General features: G+C 38.9%; 2 protein-coding genes across 9 annotated transcripts in view; both read right to left on the reverse strand.

Moving 5' to 3' along the window:
- WDR89 (WD repeat domain 89) overlaps positions 1-14,350 on the reverse strand; it is a 432,803-nt gene that overhangs the window by 284,538 nt on the left and 133,915 nt on the right. The gene's annotated exons all lie outside the window — the stretch shown is intronic.
- PPP2R5E (protein phosphatase 2 regulatory subunit B'epsilon) overlaps positions 1-14,350 on the reverse strand; it is a 146,890-nt gene that overhangs the window by 62,642 nt on the left and 69,898 nt on the right. For all 8 annotated transcript variants that reach the window (XM_005605224.4, XM_001498781.6, XM_005605223.4 and 5 more), the window contains one exon: positions 4,223-4,419. In XM_005605224.4, coding sequence (XP_005605281.1) covers positions 4,223-4,419 — 197 coding nt within the window. The remainder of the gene's footprint in view (positions 1-4,222; positions 4,420-14,350) is intronic.

Raw genomic sequence — 14,350 nt, forward strand, 5'->3', positions numbered from 1 at the left:
TCAAGTTCAGGTAAAAAACATTAGCACAAGATCACTGGGAAAGCCAGAAATTCTAAGAAATCTTTCAAATGGATGCATGGTAACAGAACCAAAAAGGAAACACTAGCATAATGTGGTAAAAACACTGCCTCAAGGACAGAAGCCTGACACTCAAGACAATACAGAGCAGAATGTGCCAAAGCCTAAAGAAGTAAGAGTCCTGATTCCCGTTTTTCCATCAGATATGGCCCCACTAGAAATACATGAAAGAAACCACTGAGCTAAGCAACTCCTTTGGACAATGGTTCGTAAACTTTAAGAATGGCAGAATCCATTGTAAATTTCTTAAACTGTGTTGACCAAAACTGTTGGTCAACTGGAAGGCTGTGAGAGATCATCAACTCCTTCCATTTACAATAGGAGAAACAGCCTTAGAGAGGAAATTACTCACCCAAGATCTCACCACTAGCTAAGTGGAAGATGAGAAATGAGGACGGTGACTTCCACATTCTCTGTCTGGGGCTCTTTCCACCACCCCACACTACCCTTCTGCGGGTAAGTTAGGTGCTGTATTGTTTTGTTTTGTTTACACATAAAAAGTTGTTTTTCTTTCTTAATTCTAGCAGTCTGAGGGGGTATCCAGACTTCATCCAAATGCTAAAAATGGTTTCCACAACTCATAGATTACTTTCATCTGTCACTCTTTTCTTCCCCTAACAGGAATAGCATCTCTCAAAGTATAGGTCCCATCAGGTTGGATCAAAGGCTTTTGGTAATAATGCTGACACCTGAACATGCCATCCTAAGTCATCACTCATCTCGGTTTGTAAAACCTAGTTATCGCTTCATTGATATTTCATTGAAAGCATTACCATTTCCCTCACTAATCCTACTGAGGCAGTTTCATTTTGCAGTATTAAGGAAGAGGAACAGGTGGAGACAGTGACTGTTCAACAGGCAGGATTGAAATTACAGCATCTGAGAATGACTGAGGCAATGGACACAACACATCTAGCTGATAGAGCATTTTAAGTCCACAAACAGGTTCTACCAGTGACTGTAAAATCAACTATCTAATAACAAAATCATCAAAATACAATAATAATATTATTGACTGCCTGATATACGTTAGGGACTGGTCTAAGAGCTTTATCCACGTCATCACCAATCCTCACAAAATAGCCAAAAGGCAAGTACAGTACAGATTAGAAAAGTGAGCAGTGGTAGCACCAGAATTTCTATATACAAGGAGCTCACAGGTGGCAAAACGGAAGGGAGCAGAGGGCACCAAGTGGGGACTTGGTTCCAACCCTTCTTACCGAGCACTTAGCACCCCGGTCACTAGATCGTACGTGTACCTGAGGTGGTAAGAACCTTGATGTACAAACAAGCACAACAATTGTCCTTGGATGGACTATTTATGGAGCAGGGTAGGAGGCATTATGACCACCCTTCCCTGATTGTACGTACCTCTTAGCACCACACGAAAACTGAGGGCCCCAAAGATGGAGGGCTCCAGGAAGGTGATAGAGCAAAGAAGAGTGGCCAGACCTGGCACCTGAACCCAGGTTTGTGTGGTTCCAAAGTCCTATCTCCTTCTACTCTACCACACTACCTCCTTTTCTGTAAATGCCCCAGATTGTCTAAGAACCATGTAAAATCAGTAGTTAGCAATTTAACAAATCACAAGATATGAAAAATAAATTACGCTTCTGACAACCCTAAACTATCATCTAGAAAGTTAATTTTCTAATACCCTAGAATAGCATGCATGCTACAGACCCAACACCTCCTAAGGTAGGACTCAAGTATATTTTCAAACACACATTCACACACACACAACAGGAGTCTTTTTTAATTTTTTTGGTTGAGGGGGAACATAAGGGAAGGTGGTAAGGGAGAAGAGACAACGGTCTCCTTTAAGAGACTAAAGCTGGTTTAAGACCAAGCTGGTTCATAGGAATAAAAGAACTTTTGGATTAAGCCAAATACTGGGTCTAAAAACGGACTACAACCCAATGACATCCAATACATTCACTGTAATCTGAGAGCCTGAAATGCCCACATTTTAAGTGGGAATCCATTCACTCGTTCAACAATCTCCAGGTAGGCCTGGGCTAGGAGGCCTCAGAGAGGCCTCAGAGACGTGCAGGGCACAGCTCCCGCCTAGAGGTGCTTATGGTCTAATTAGAAAAATTAGATAAATGTGTGAAAGGAGAAAAAAGCAGCAAATGAACAAATTCCAAAAGGGTAGGTTACCAAGAAGCAGAGGAAACTAAAGAAAGGAGAAAACTCTGGGCTTTTCAGAGAACAGTGATAGCATTTTTAAGCCAGGTCTTGAAAGGAACGGGAGAATTAGAATTAGAGGCTGGGGGCAGGGAATACATGAAGGTCCAGAAACAGGGAAAAGATATAGGCTATTAAAAAATAAATCAACAAATACACAGATGCTCTCACACAAGGGCAAAGTGATGTGTGTACAAGGATATTCACAGAGCATCGGTTAAATAAATTATGGTACATCCACATTATGAAATATTATGCAGCTATAAAAATTAACAAGGCAGATTTATATGTACCAACATACATTATATATTGCTAAGTGAAAAAAGCAAGGTACAGAGAGCATGTACAGTATGCCAGCATCTGTGTGTTTACAAAAAATAATATTTATACGTATATGCTTGTATATGCTTACATATTCATAGACTATTCATGGAAAGATATAGAAGAAAGTTATTAACAGTGGATACCTCTGTTGGCTTAGGACGTGAGTAGGCTAACACCAAAGGACCGTGCTCTGCAGAAGGCAGGTGGACTAGAGAAGATCCTAAGTATCAGGTTAAGAGGTTTAGACAGCATGCAAACTCTAGAGCAGGGTTTCTCAACAGTGGCATTATTCACATTTGGGATATTCACAATTGACACTGGGGCTGTAACTCTGTTATGAGAGCTGTCCTGCGCATTATAAGATGTTTAACAGCATTCCTGACCTCTACTCGCCAGACGGTGGTAAGCACCCCGCTCCCACTTCTGGTTGTGACTACCAAAAACGTCTCTAGACATTGCTAAAGTGCCCTGGGAGGCAAAATCGCCCCTCGTTGAGAACCACTGCTCAAGAGCCACAATGTTAATAGTTAATCTACAAAACACTCTAGCACACTACATCCCTGTAAATTAACAACAAATGCAACAAAGCTCAGATATGGACCTGAGGAATCCACTGGACATTGTTTTGAAATGAGCTTCATATATCAGTCATAGTTTCTCAAGTTGTGATAATTCAGGTCTCTTCCCAAATATGAACTATTCATTTTTAACCATATCTACTCCATCACAGGGGTCTCCTTTCTTTATTTGTTGAATACAAATGGTAAGAGTTAAATAGAAAAGTTAGATATATTTTCAGCAGTACACAGAGAGTGGGCCAAATTCCCCAACGGGCTGCCCAGTAGCACTCTGAGCCCTCTGGATCTCTGCAGCACAATTGCAGGAGTTCGCAGACCAGCCCTGCCTCTTCGAATGGCATGCCCTCTCTAGATCCAAGATCTTCTAGGATGCCAAGGAAAGCAACCCTCCCACAGAAATCTAACAGAAAATCATATTTTGGCTTGGCTTTTGAAAAACTAATATAATTATTGACACAATAAGAACATAATTGCTTACATTATGCTAATAATATTTCTTCTCATAACTCCTAACAACCGCAAAAAGTGCAAGACACTGTTCAAAAATAACGAAAGACATCACCCCTGATTTTCAGATTCTAAAGATAATAATTAGTTTATAAAGCCACGAGAGGCTTTAACTGGATTCTACAAATCACAATTTTATTAAGCTTAAAGCCATTTCTAATATACCACAACGAATAGGGAGAAAAAAAAAATCAAGATATCCAACAGGCTTGATTATTTTTCAAACACAGATCTAAAACTTTGGTTGATTCTCCTGTGTCTTTTCTTTTCCCAATGCCAGAAATCCAGTAACACCCTGGCAATCTTGGCTTCATATTTTGAAGTCACTGATTCCTCCAGTACTGTCGTAGGTGAAAAGTTCTGGATTTCATTCTCATGAAATCATGCTCTTCACATTCCGTATTGCGCCGACTACTTATGCTTAGCTCTCAGAAGGTTGGCTCCTATTTGCGGAGGGGACCTCCAGTGACCTGACTCGGCAATAAATACACCTGTGAGTCGCTATGGAAGGTGCTTAAAAGTGTCCGCGGCGAAAAAAAGAAACTCACCATTCTAACTACTTCAGGGTAAGTCTGCTCTGTCAAACAGCCTCTGCTTATTGTAATGTAGTCCACCAGTTCATTAAGAGTGGAGCGCTTGTATTCTTTCATTTTAAGATCAGATAGCGTGTCCATGAAGTCAAAAATGACACAGCACTGCTGAAGTTTCTTTAGGAACAGTTCAGGCTGCTCTGAGGATGGAACGTCTAAGAAAAAAAAAGGAAATGGTGTAAGTCTGTCATCAATTTCTAGGTAACAGGAATTCTCTGTGAAACTTACTTCAAAAACAAGCTCAAAAAAATAAGAATTCACATGACAACAGTGTTCTTTTTAACAGTCACACATGGGTGGGAGGGGATACAACATCCACTACTTTAGAGACCTTGTGTTTGAAAACTACATGGTACCAACACAATTGACAGCATTTGCTAGTCCACAACCAAAGATTGACCAAAATCCCAAGAGCCATTAGCGAGTTGAAGCAATTTTAACCAAAACCACCTCAATGTCAACACCCTTAAGCCAAAAACACTGAAAAAGGTCACACTGTCCATTACAAGGTAAAGGCAGAAGTTTTCGCTGTTGGTTTAAATTAGTTTTACTAAAAAATTTCGAAGCAGAAATGTCAGTCGATTCATTTTAATTTCATGCTGACATCCTTGGTATTTAAAGCAACTGTTGTGTCTATGTGTTTATATTTTTTGTTTTGTTTTGGCTTGATATCTATGAAGTTTCTTTGTCAAAGAAACTTGAAAAATCAACAAAATGAAGCAATACCAATTCTCTCAAAAAGAGCACATCAGTAATGGACAATAAAAGCAAACTCTACTTAAATCTATGTTCCCTCTTTTGACCCATCTTCTTCCGTTATGGTGCAAAAAAAACCACTAACATCTTCATTAATATGGTCTCAGAATAAACACCTGTTCTTTTCCCACAAACAGCAAATCAGACATTTGGTTTGGTGTCATTTCTAAAAAATATGTAGAAATTTTAGGTTAAAATTCCCCAGCTACAACAGAAATCTGATCTATAGTGAGACTTGAAACACGCCAACTAAATTGGAGATAGCCCATTCCATTCCTATTTTCCTTCTACTCTTTTACTCCCCCAAACTGGAGCTTTCCTGGAAAGGGAATGAGATTATGACCAGAGTAGGGTCTGCTGCCTTCATCAAAGGCAATTAGCTCATTAATCCTCAGAACACTCTTAGAGGTACGCAGGTGACATTATATTGTTATTCTCCATTTTTCAACAGGAAAATTAGAGACAATCATTGAGATCTCACAGTGATTAAGCTATGGAGCTGGGAACAGCTCCTGGGTCTCTAACCACATTCCCATATTCCCTTTGTACTATTCAAGAGGGACTTGAACAATGTTTGGCCAGTCACTCACAATCAGCCTCAGTTGCCTGACTCCCAGTAAAAGCTTTACTGCAGCCTCACAGTGTGGGCCACCTGCTCCCTGGAGGTAAGTGCAACAGCCAATGGCACCCACCTTATAGCCACCAGCAGCCCCAGCAGAAGGGAATGAGGGTTAGATTCCTATTCACAGGATCCACACAACTCCTCTCCACAACCCTCGTCTCCTCCTCATATCCCACAACCCAAGTGCTAGCCCAAACACCCAGAGCCTCATGGATAATTCCCCCAGAACACTGCCTACGGACATCGACTTTGGGGTCAGCCTAGAGGAGAGTGGACAAGATATCTGAAAATACAGGATTTCTCTGCCAGATATAAGGGGTCAAGAAGTAGTCAGTATTTTTGAAGGTATATAGCATCACTGCAACTCTCAGCAAAAACAAGTTGTAAATTTAGAAATTATTCTTAACCAATGAGTTTCCCCTCCCACCACCACTCCCATAGATCCCCAAAGGCCTAATGTATCTTACAGTCAAAGACTTTGGGATTTGAGTTAAGCCATGAGATATGTCTTATTCTATGCCCCTAGACTTAATCACTTTCAAAGTATTCAGCTTTAGACTACAAGAACTAAATTTCTTGGGGCTGGCCCTGTGGCCCAGTGGTTAAGTTTGCGTGCTCCGTTGCAGGCGGCCCAGTGTTTCGTTGGTTTGAATCCTGGGCGCGGACATGGCACTGCTCATCAAACCACGCTGAGGCAGCGTCCCACATGCCACAACTAGAAGGACCCACAACGAGGAATATACAACTATGTACTGGGGGGCTTTGGGGAGAAAAAGGAAAAAAATAAAATCTTTAAAAAAAAAAAAAGAACTAAATTTCTTATAGTCAGACCAAGCTTTCTCTTTAATTGCTTCCTGCTTCAGGTGTTTAAAATAAATATATAAACAAACGAAAAGTAAACAAGGTTGCTTATGCATATGACTACGTATCCTTAACCAATGGCTAATTACGTGCTCAGGACCATCACGGTTAATTATTTAAGTCTTCTAAGTTCTAAATCAGACCCCATACCTTGAAGCTGAATGGAAGTTTTGATGCTGCACAGGGAACCAGAAAAGGCTTGTTAATGTAACATTAAAGTTAAAATCTTCAGGAAAAATTTGAATTAATCCAATTTTTGATATAGTAACTTTAATAAAGCTTAAAAATCAGACAATCTACACGGAGAACGCCTTAATTCAGCACATATGAATTATGAAAGCATCTATAAATGACAGCCTTTCCTCCAAAAAGCAAACAATCATTTAAGCAGTGACAACAACTATTAATCTTTGTGGTCACTGCAACAATACTCAAGAGATCCATATATTTGGCTATTTAAAAAAATTCAGGCAGTTAACATTTAGTCTTTTTTTTTAATGTTACGCAATTGAAATTTAGTCTTTCTTTATGCAAATTGATATAATGTCATAGCTAAATGTGAAGCAGACTATCCATCTGCCAATAGCTTACATTTATTGAGTACTACTGGGTACATTTATTGGGTACTATTCTAAGCACTTTACATATATTATGTCTTATTTAATCCTGACAACAAGCCTATGTGGTAGGTACTATTTCTAATTTAACAGATGAGGAAACCAAGACACAGAGAGATTCAGTGACTTGCCCAGAGTCTTAGAGCTAATAAGTAGTGGGGACAGAATCCAAACCCAGGCAGACTGGCTTCAGAGTCTGAACTCTTCACCACCATGCAACATTCCAACTCAGTGAAAGGCAAGAATAATACCATTTCCCATAAAACAGGGTACGTGCATAGAAAAAAGAGCAAGAACACAGAAATAAATCAACAAATTAATTTCCAACATACCCCATTCATAAAGGATCATGCAGGACCCTTCTAGCCCATTCCCCAGAGATTAACACATAGAGCAACAAGTTGTGCTTTATCCTTTATCACAGACCAAATTCTTCTAACATGATCTCCTTTCCTAAAATTAAAGAACTTAAGTAGTCAAGACTAACCAAAAGGGGGGGGGGGGGAGGGGGGCGGTCCTCAAATAGCTAATTCCTTTATAGCAACAATTTTTTAAAAATTACTTTTTTCATTCATGCTGAAGGATCACCTAACTAGCAACAGTCCAAGCAAAGGGCTCTTCCTCTAATGTCTAGCCCTCAGACTGCCCCACATAGCTATGCTGCTCCCAACCTCCTCATCTTCATCTCCCTAGTACCCGTGGGATATGAAAAGATAGAATATGAAAACGTAGTACAGGCCAGGATCAGAGAAGGAACACACTCTGAGTAGTGGAGAAGGTTTCAGTGATATAAATATAATGTCTATGGAACCAGTGCCAGAAGCAGACACAAACATTTTTAAAGAAACATTTATAAAAAGTATCAGGTACTAGACCATAAAGAAAATCTCATATATGTCACAAAGAAGAAATCAGACAAGCAATAGTTTGACTACAATGCAGTAACATCAGATTTTAACAACTCGAAGCTACCCACCTCCCAAATTCCAAGCCACCTGAAAATCTAAGCACTTAGTAACTTAAAGAAAAAAAAAACAAATTATAAACATTTAGAAATAAATCTAAACTAGAAAAATTAAAGATCATCTCTGAATCCCAAAGTGGACCAGGCAGCAGATGCTTGTGTCGTCTCTCTTCTAATGGAAACCTCTGGCCTGCACAGGCTGTCCCTGCCCCCAGGAGAGGGATCCCACAGAATCACAACCATAAAAAATGAGGAATCAATAGTGGTTATGTAATACCATGAAGGTCATTAGCACAACCACCAAACCATCCAATGTTAGTATTTGTTTAAAGGGAGAATAACTGATCCAATTATCATAGCTTGATAAGATTCCATAAGGTCAGATTCCATTGCTCTGGAACTGTTTCTCACCCAAGAAAATAATGTAGTGACCAGCTAGCTAAGTGCTGAATCCACTTGGCAGCTATACTTCTCTCTGCATTGTCCTTCTCTGTCTTTTTGAGCATTAGTCATTTTCTCCCATGTGTCTTTTCTATAACCATCTCCCAGCCTCCTCCCATACATTTTCATCAATGAGCTGGGGAAAATAACTACTCCCAAGCTCCAAGGTGTTCATACCCAAATAATTTTAAAATTTACAAGAGCAACAAGTAATGGAAAAATGGGCAAAAAAATTCAACAGTAGAGGGAGGATGCAAGTTCAGATTAAGAGACAAAAGATTCTTATTCTATCTAAAGAACAGTCAATGGAAAGTATATATATTTTAGCCACAGTGCCCCTCCATCACATGCACATGCACACATGCATACACACACAAAACTCCCCTCCCTATCACTATGATTTCAAGGGCAGGTTCTTTATTTATTATTTGTTTATTTGTTTGTTTATAATTGGTCAAAGCAGCTGATTCCTCCCCAGTCAAAAGCTTCCATTATTCCATCCCATCTGATGTGTGGGGCACAGGATCATGGGTGCAATATCAGCCCATCTTCCCTTGGGGCCTGACTCAGTCAAGACTTTGCAAAGCAAAAAGTAGCAAAGGTAGAGAAAATAAAACATGAGCCCTGTGCCCTTTGGATTTGGTGCTCTAGGACTCTAGTCAATTGAAGTTGTACCAGAATGTTAAATTCACACTTGCAAATATGCCAACCAAATAAATAAAGAAGGCCCACATCACGATATTTATTAGCCACAATATCACAGGAAGAAGGCAGATTGGTTTAAAAAAAGATGGGGCTGGTAACTTATTTACACATATGCTGTTAAAACATACGCGGAAATACAGTCAATAAATATTTCTATAAAACCCTCAAGTTTGCATTGAAAGCTAAGCAGTAACATTATTTGAGCTCCTAATGAACAATATTTATAACCAGTTACATCAATTCAAAAGATCTGAAATAAAATCTTTCTAAAGTAACGCTTTTCACCTGAAACAGTCCTAAGATATTACCCTTTTCTATCCATTTCTCCAATTCTCACAAAAAATAAAGGTATCCATAGTTTGAGGATGTAAATGTGGTTTTTGACCCCCTCTACCTCATCCCTTAGAACATTCACTAAGGTATACAAATCCCCATCCACGTATGCTGTCAGTCCCTCACACACAACCCTCCAGAACTTCAGCAAAGTCAGTGAGAGTTCTACTTGCATAAGGCAATGAGCCTAGATTTAAAGAAAACTAGTCTCAGTGCTAAGGGGAGCTTAGTACTAAAATATTAAGTTGACTTAGCCTCAAAGGACTAAAGCATGGTATGCAAGCACATATGGTAAAATGCCTAACTTCTTGGCCATGGGGTCTATCCAAATCCTGGCCACCAACTTTACTTCTAAACACAGACATCGGCAGCATTCCCTTTTTGTAGCACATATTTCCGGAAAACTAAAAAGAATCCTATTTTATTAGTAGAACTATGCTTCCATTAGGAATTGCTTTTGACACCCAAAAAATCACAGATGTAACCAATATTTCAACAAAACAAGGAGACAACATAAATCTTTATGATGAATCAAATAATTAGGTTTCACATCATATGAACTGCATCCAAGTATAACACACTGATTACACAAGATACTTCAATGTAAATAAACAAATATTAAGAAACTAACCCAAGACTAACCATATTAGCTGAAAGAAGTATTAAACACTGGACCATTCCAATTACTTTATTACTGTACTCAAAGTCGTGGGTTCAAAACCATTTGTTGTTGATGGTGGTGGTGCTGCTGGTGGTGTGCTGCTTCCACCACTAGGTATCGGTATTTTATAAAGCATCTCAGGTGAATTCAATGTGTGGCCATGGTTGAAAAGCACTGTATTTAAAGTAATAACTGTAAAATCCTTCTTTCATCTTCTCTACCTTTCAAATTCTTTCTCTCTCAGTTTATTTAAAGCTAACAGTGAAACCTTTCCGTTTCCAAGCAAAGGAAGGTTCCTGGAAACAGCCACCAGACTGCAAACATTCCTCTTGGCCTCAGCTATAAATAAGAGAATGTACAGTTGGCTGCATTCAGAACTCCTTCCAATCTATCAGGAAGATCGAGACACACTTCATTGATGATTAGCACACACATCTTTTATAGGTGCAAAACATGTCTCATAGAATGGCAACATAGATAAAATAGTGTATCAAAAGAATGAGACCAAGGCGTGAGTATTAATTAAACACCACACTGAAAGGCAGAGAAGGCCAGCACTGATATTTCAAGGTACAAAGAAGGACGACAATGATAATGAACATTTACTATTGGAGAGCACTGCACTAAGCTCCTGACATACATCATCCCGCTTAATCCTCAGAAGGCTTTAGGAGTTGCCGCTATTAATATCCCGGTTTTTCAGATGAAAAAACTGGGGCCCAGAACAGCTAAGTCACTTGCCAACACCGCCTGCTAGTAAGGGCTACAGCTGGTATCCAAACCCAGGTAGTCTTAGTCCAGAGCCCACACCAATAACAATGATGATTGTGATAAATAACAGCAACTGATAACCACTGCCACCACTGGAGCTATGGATAAACTGCCATGGTTAGTTATTGTTTAAGAAAAGTTGTAATCTAAAGATAAAGGAAAACTTGACAGACTTTTCTACCAGTATTTACATGTTTTAAACTTAAACAGCATAAAATCAGCCTTAAACTACTGAACAATGGTAGCTGGGTAAATTAAAGTTTTAAATAATATCAATATATTAATTATTCTTCCCAGCTTGGAAAATCAACATGTATTTATTAATATTCTTTCATGGATCTCTCCAGTTTTCCTTTCCCCAAAATGGATAAATACATGCTCTCCGATTTTTTTTTAAGAGGAATTTTTTTTTTTTTAAAGATTGGCCCTGAACTAACATCTGTTGCCAATCTTCCTCCTTTTCTTTTTTCTTCTCCCCAAAGCCTGTGGACACAGAAACTTGGAAGCTAAACGACAATGAATTCAAAATAACTATCATCAAAAAACTCAATGAGGTGAAAGAGAATATAGAGAAACTATTCAACACATTCAGGAGCTACTTCACTAAAGAGATTGAAACTATAAACAAGAATCAATGTGTGTAGACATCACAAAGGAGCAAATCAGCATAATCGAAAATGGACATGTTAAAATGCTCCAGACAGAGGAGGAGAACTAAGACTAAAAAGAAATGAAGAACGTCTCCGAGAAATATCCGACTCAATGAGGAAATGCAATGTAAGAATTATAGGTATTCAAGAAGGTGAAGAGAAAGAGAATGAAGCAGAAAGCATGTTCAAAGAAATAATAGCAGAGAACTTCCCAAATCTAGGGAAAGACAGGGAAATATGCGTGGAAAAAGCTTCCAGATCTCCTAGATTTGTCAATGTAAAAAGACCCACCGCAGGGCCGGCCCCATGGCCAAGTGGTTAAGTTCACATGCTCTGCTTCAGCAGCCAGGGTTTCACTGGTTCAGATCCTGGGCACGGACATGGCACCGCACATCAAGCCATGCTGAGGCAGTGTCCCACATGCCACAACTAGAAGGACCCACAACTAAAAAATATACAACTATGTACTGGGGCGGGAGGCTTTGGAGAGAAAAAGGAAAAATAAAATCTTTAAAAAAAAACAAAACAAAAGACCTACTGCAAGGCATATAGTAGTAAAACTGGCAAAAAGGAAAGAAAAAGAAAGAATACTCAGGGCAGCAAAGCAGAAGAAAATAACCTACAAAGGAACCCCTATTAGGCTTTCAGCAGATTTCTCTGCAGAAACCTTACAAGCTAGGAGAGAATGGAACGACATATTCAAAACCGTAAAAGATAAAAATCTTCAGCCAAGAATACCTATCCAGCAAAAATATCCTTTAGATATGAGGGAGAAATTAAATCTTTCCCAGACAAACAAAAGCTAAGGGACTTCGTAGCCACGAGACCAACCCCTCTCCAACAAGAAATCCTCAAGAAGGCCCTCATACCTGAAAAAAGAAAAAAAGGGAAGAAGGGGTCACAAAACACAGAGTAAAGAGATAAATAGGTAGACAGAATCAGAATAGGATATCAAATATTCAACTAAAGCATTAGGCCAAAAGGAAGGAAAACACCAAAAACAAAGACAATCTTGTCACTTTAACCACAAACTCACAACACAAGTTGGAATAAGATAGGAGAAATACAACTTAGAAGGGGAGTAGGGAAGGGACTGAATCAGTTTAGACTAAGGAAATAAGAGGCCATCAGAAAATGGACCATCTTATACATGAGATTCTGAATACAAACTTTAGGGTAGCCACTAAACTAAAAAGCAGAACAGAGACACAAAAAATAAACAAGGAAAAAACAAAGAAATACATCATAAAAAACTACATAATTCAATGGGTAGACCAAAACACAAAGGACGAGAAACAAAGGAAATGCAGGAAAACCGGAAAATGAGGATATAATGACAGCATTAAGCCCTCATACATCAATAATCACCCTCAATTTAAAGGGATTGAATTCTCCAATAAAAAGACACAGAGTGACAAGATGGATTAAAGAACAAGATCCAACAATTTGCTGCTTCCAGGAAACAGATTTCAGCTCCAATGACAAACACAGGCTCAGAGTGAAGGGGTGGAAGATGATACTCCAAGCTAATGGCAAACAAAAGAAAGCAGGTGTCGCAATACTTATATTAGACAAAGTAGACTTCAAAATAAGGCAGGTAAAGACAGACAAAGAAGGGCAGTATATAATGATCAAAGGGACACTCCATCAAGAAGAAATAATGTTTATAAGTATCTATGCACCCAACACAGGAGCACCAAAGTTCATAAAGCAACTATTAACAAACCTAAAAGAAGATATCAAAAATAACACAATAGGGGCCGGCCCCGTGGCCGAGTGGTTTAGTTCATGCACTCCACTGCAGGTGGCCCAGTGTTTCGTCATTTTGGATCCTGGGCGTGGACATGGTACCATTCATCAAGCCACGCTGAGGTGGTGTCCCACATGCCACAACTAGAAGGACCCACGACTAAGAATATACAACTATGTACTGAGGGCTTTGGGGAGAAAAAGGGAAAAAAATAACATCTTTAAAAAAAAACCCACAATAATAGTAGGGGACCTCAACACCGCACTCACATCAATGGATAGACCATCCAGACAGAAAATCAACATGGAAACAGTGGAACTAAACAAAAAGCTAAACCAGTTGGACTTAATAGACATATACAGAACACTCCATCCAAAAAAGCAGAATACACATTCTTCTCAAGTGCGCACAGAACATTCTCAAGGATAGACCATATGTTGGGAAACAAGGCAAGCCTCTACAAATTTTAAAAAATTGAAATAACAACAAGCATCTTCTCCGATCATAATGCTATAAAGCTAGAAATTAATTACAAGAAAAAGCTGAGAAAGGGACAAAGATGTAGAGACTAAACAATATGCTATTGAACAAGCAATGGATCATTGAAGAAATTCAAGGAGAAATCAAAAAATATCTGCAGAAAAATGAAAATGATAACATACCATACCAACTCATATGGGATGCAGCAAAGCTGTATTAAGAGGGAAATTCATTGCAATACATGCACACCTTAACAACAAGAAAAATCCCAAATAAGCAATCTCAAATTACACCTAACTGAATTAGAAAAAGAACAAAGCCCAAAGTCAGCAGAAGGAGAGAATTAATAAAAATCAGAGCAGAAATAAGTGCTACTGAAACAAAAAAGGCAGTAGAAAGGATCAAAGAAACAAAGAGCTGATGCTTTGAGAAGATAAATAAAATTGACAAACCCCTAGCCAGACTTACAAAGAAA

The sequence above is a fragment of the Equus caballus genome, chromosome 24, assembly GCF_041296265.1.
Source record: "Equus caballus isolate H_3958 breed thoroughbred chromosome 24, TB-T2T, whole genome shotgun sequence".
Lineage (NCBI taxonomy): Eukaryota > Metazoa > Chordata > Mammalia > Perissodactyla > Equidae > Equus > Equus caballus.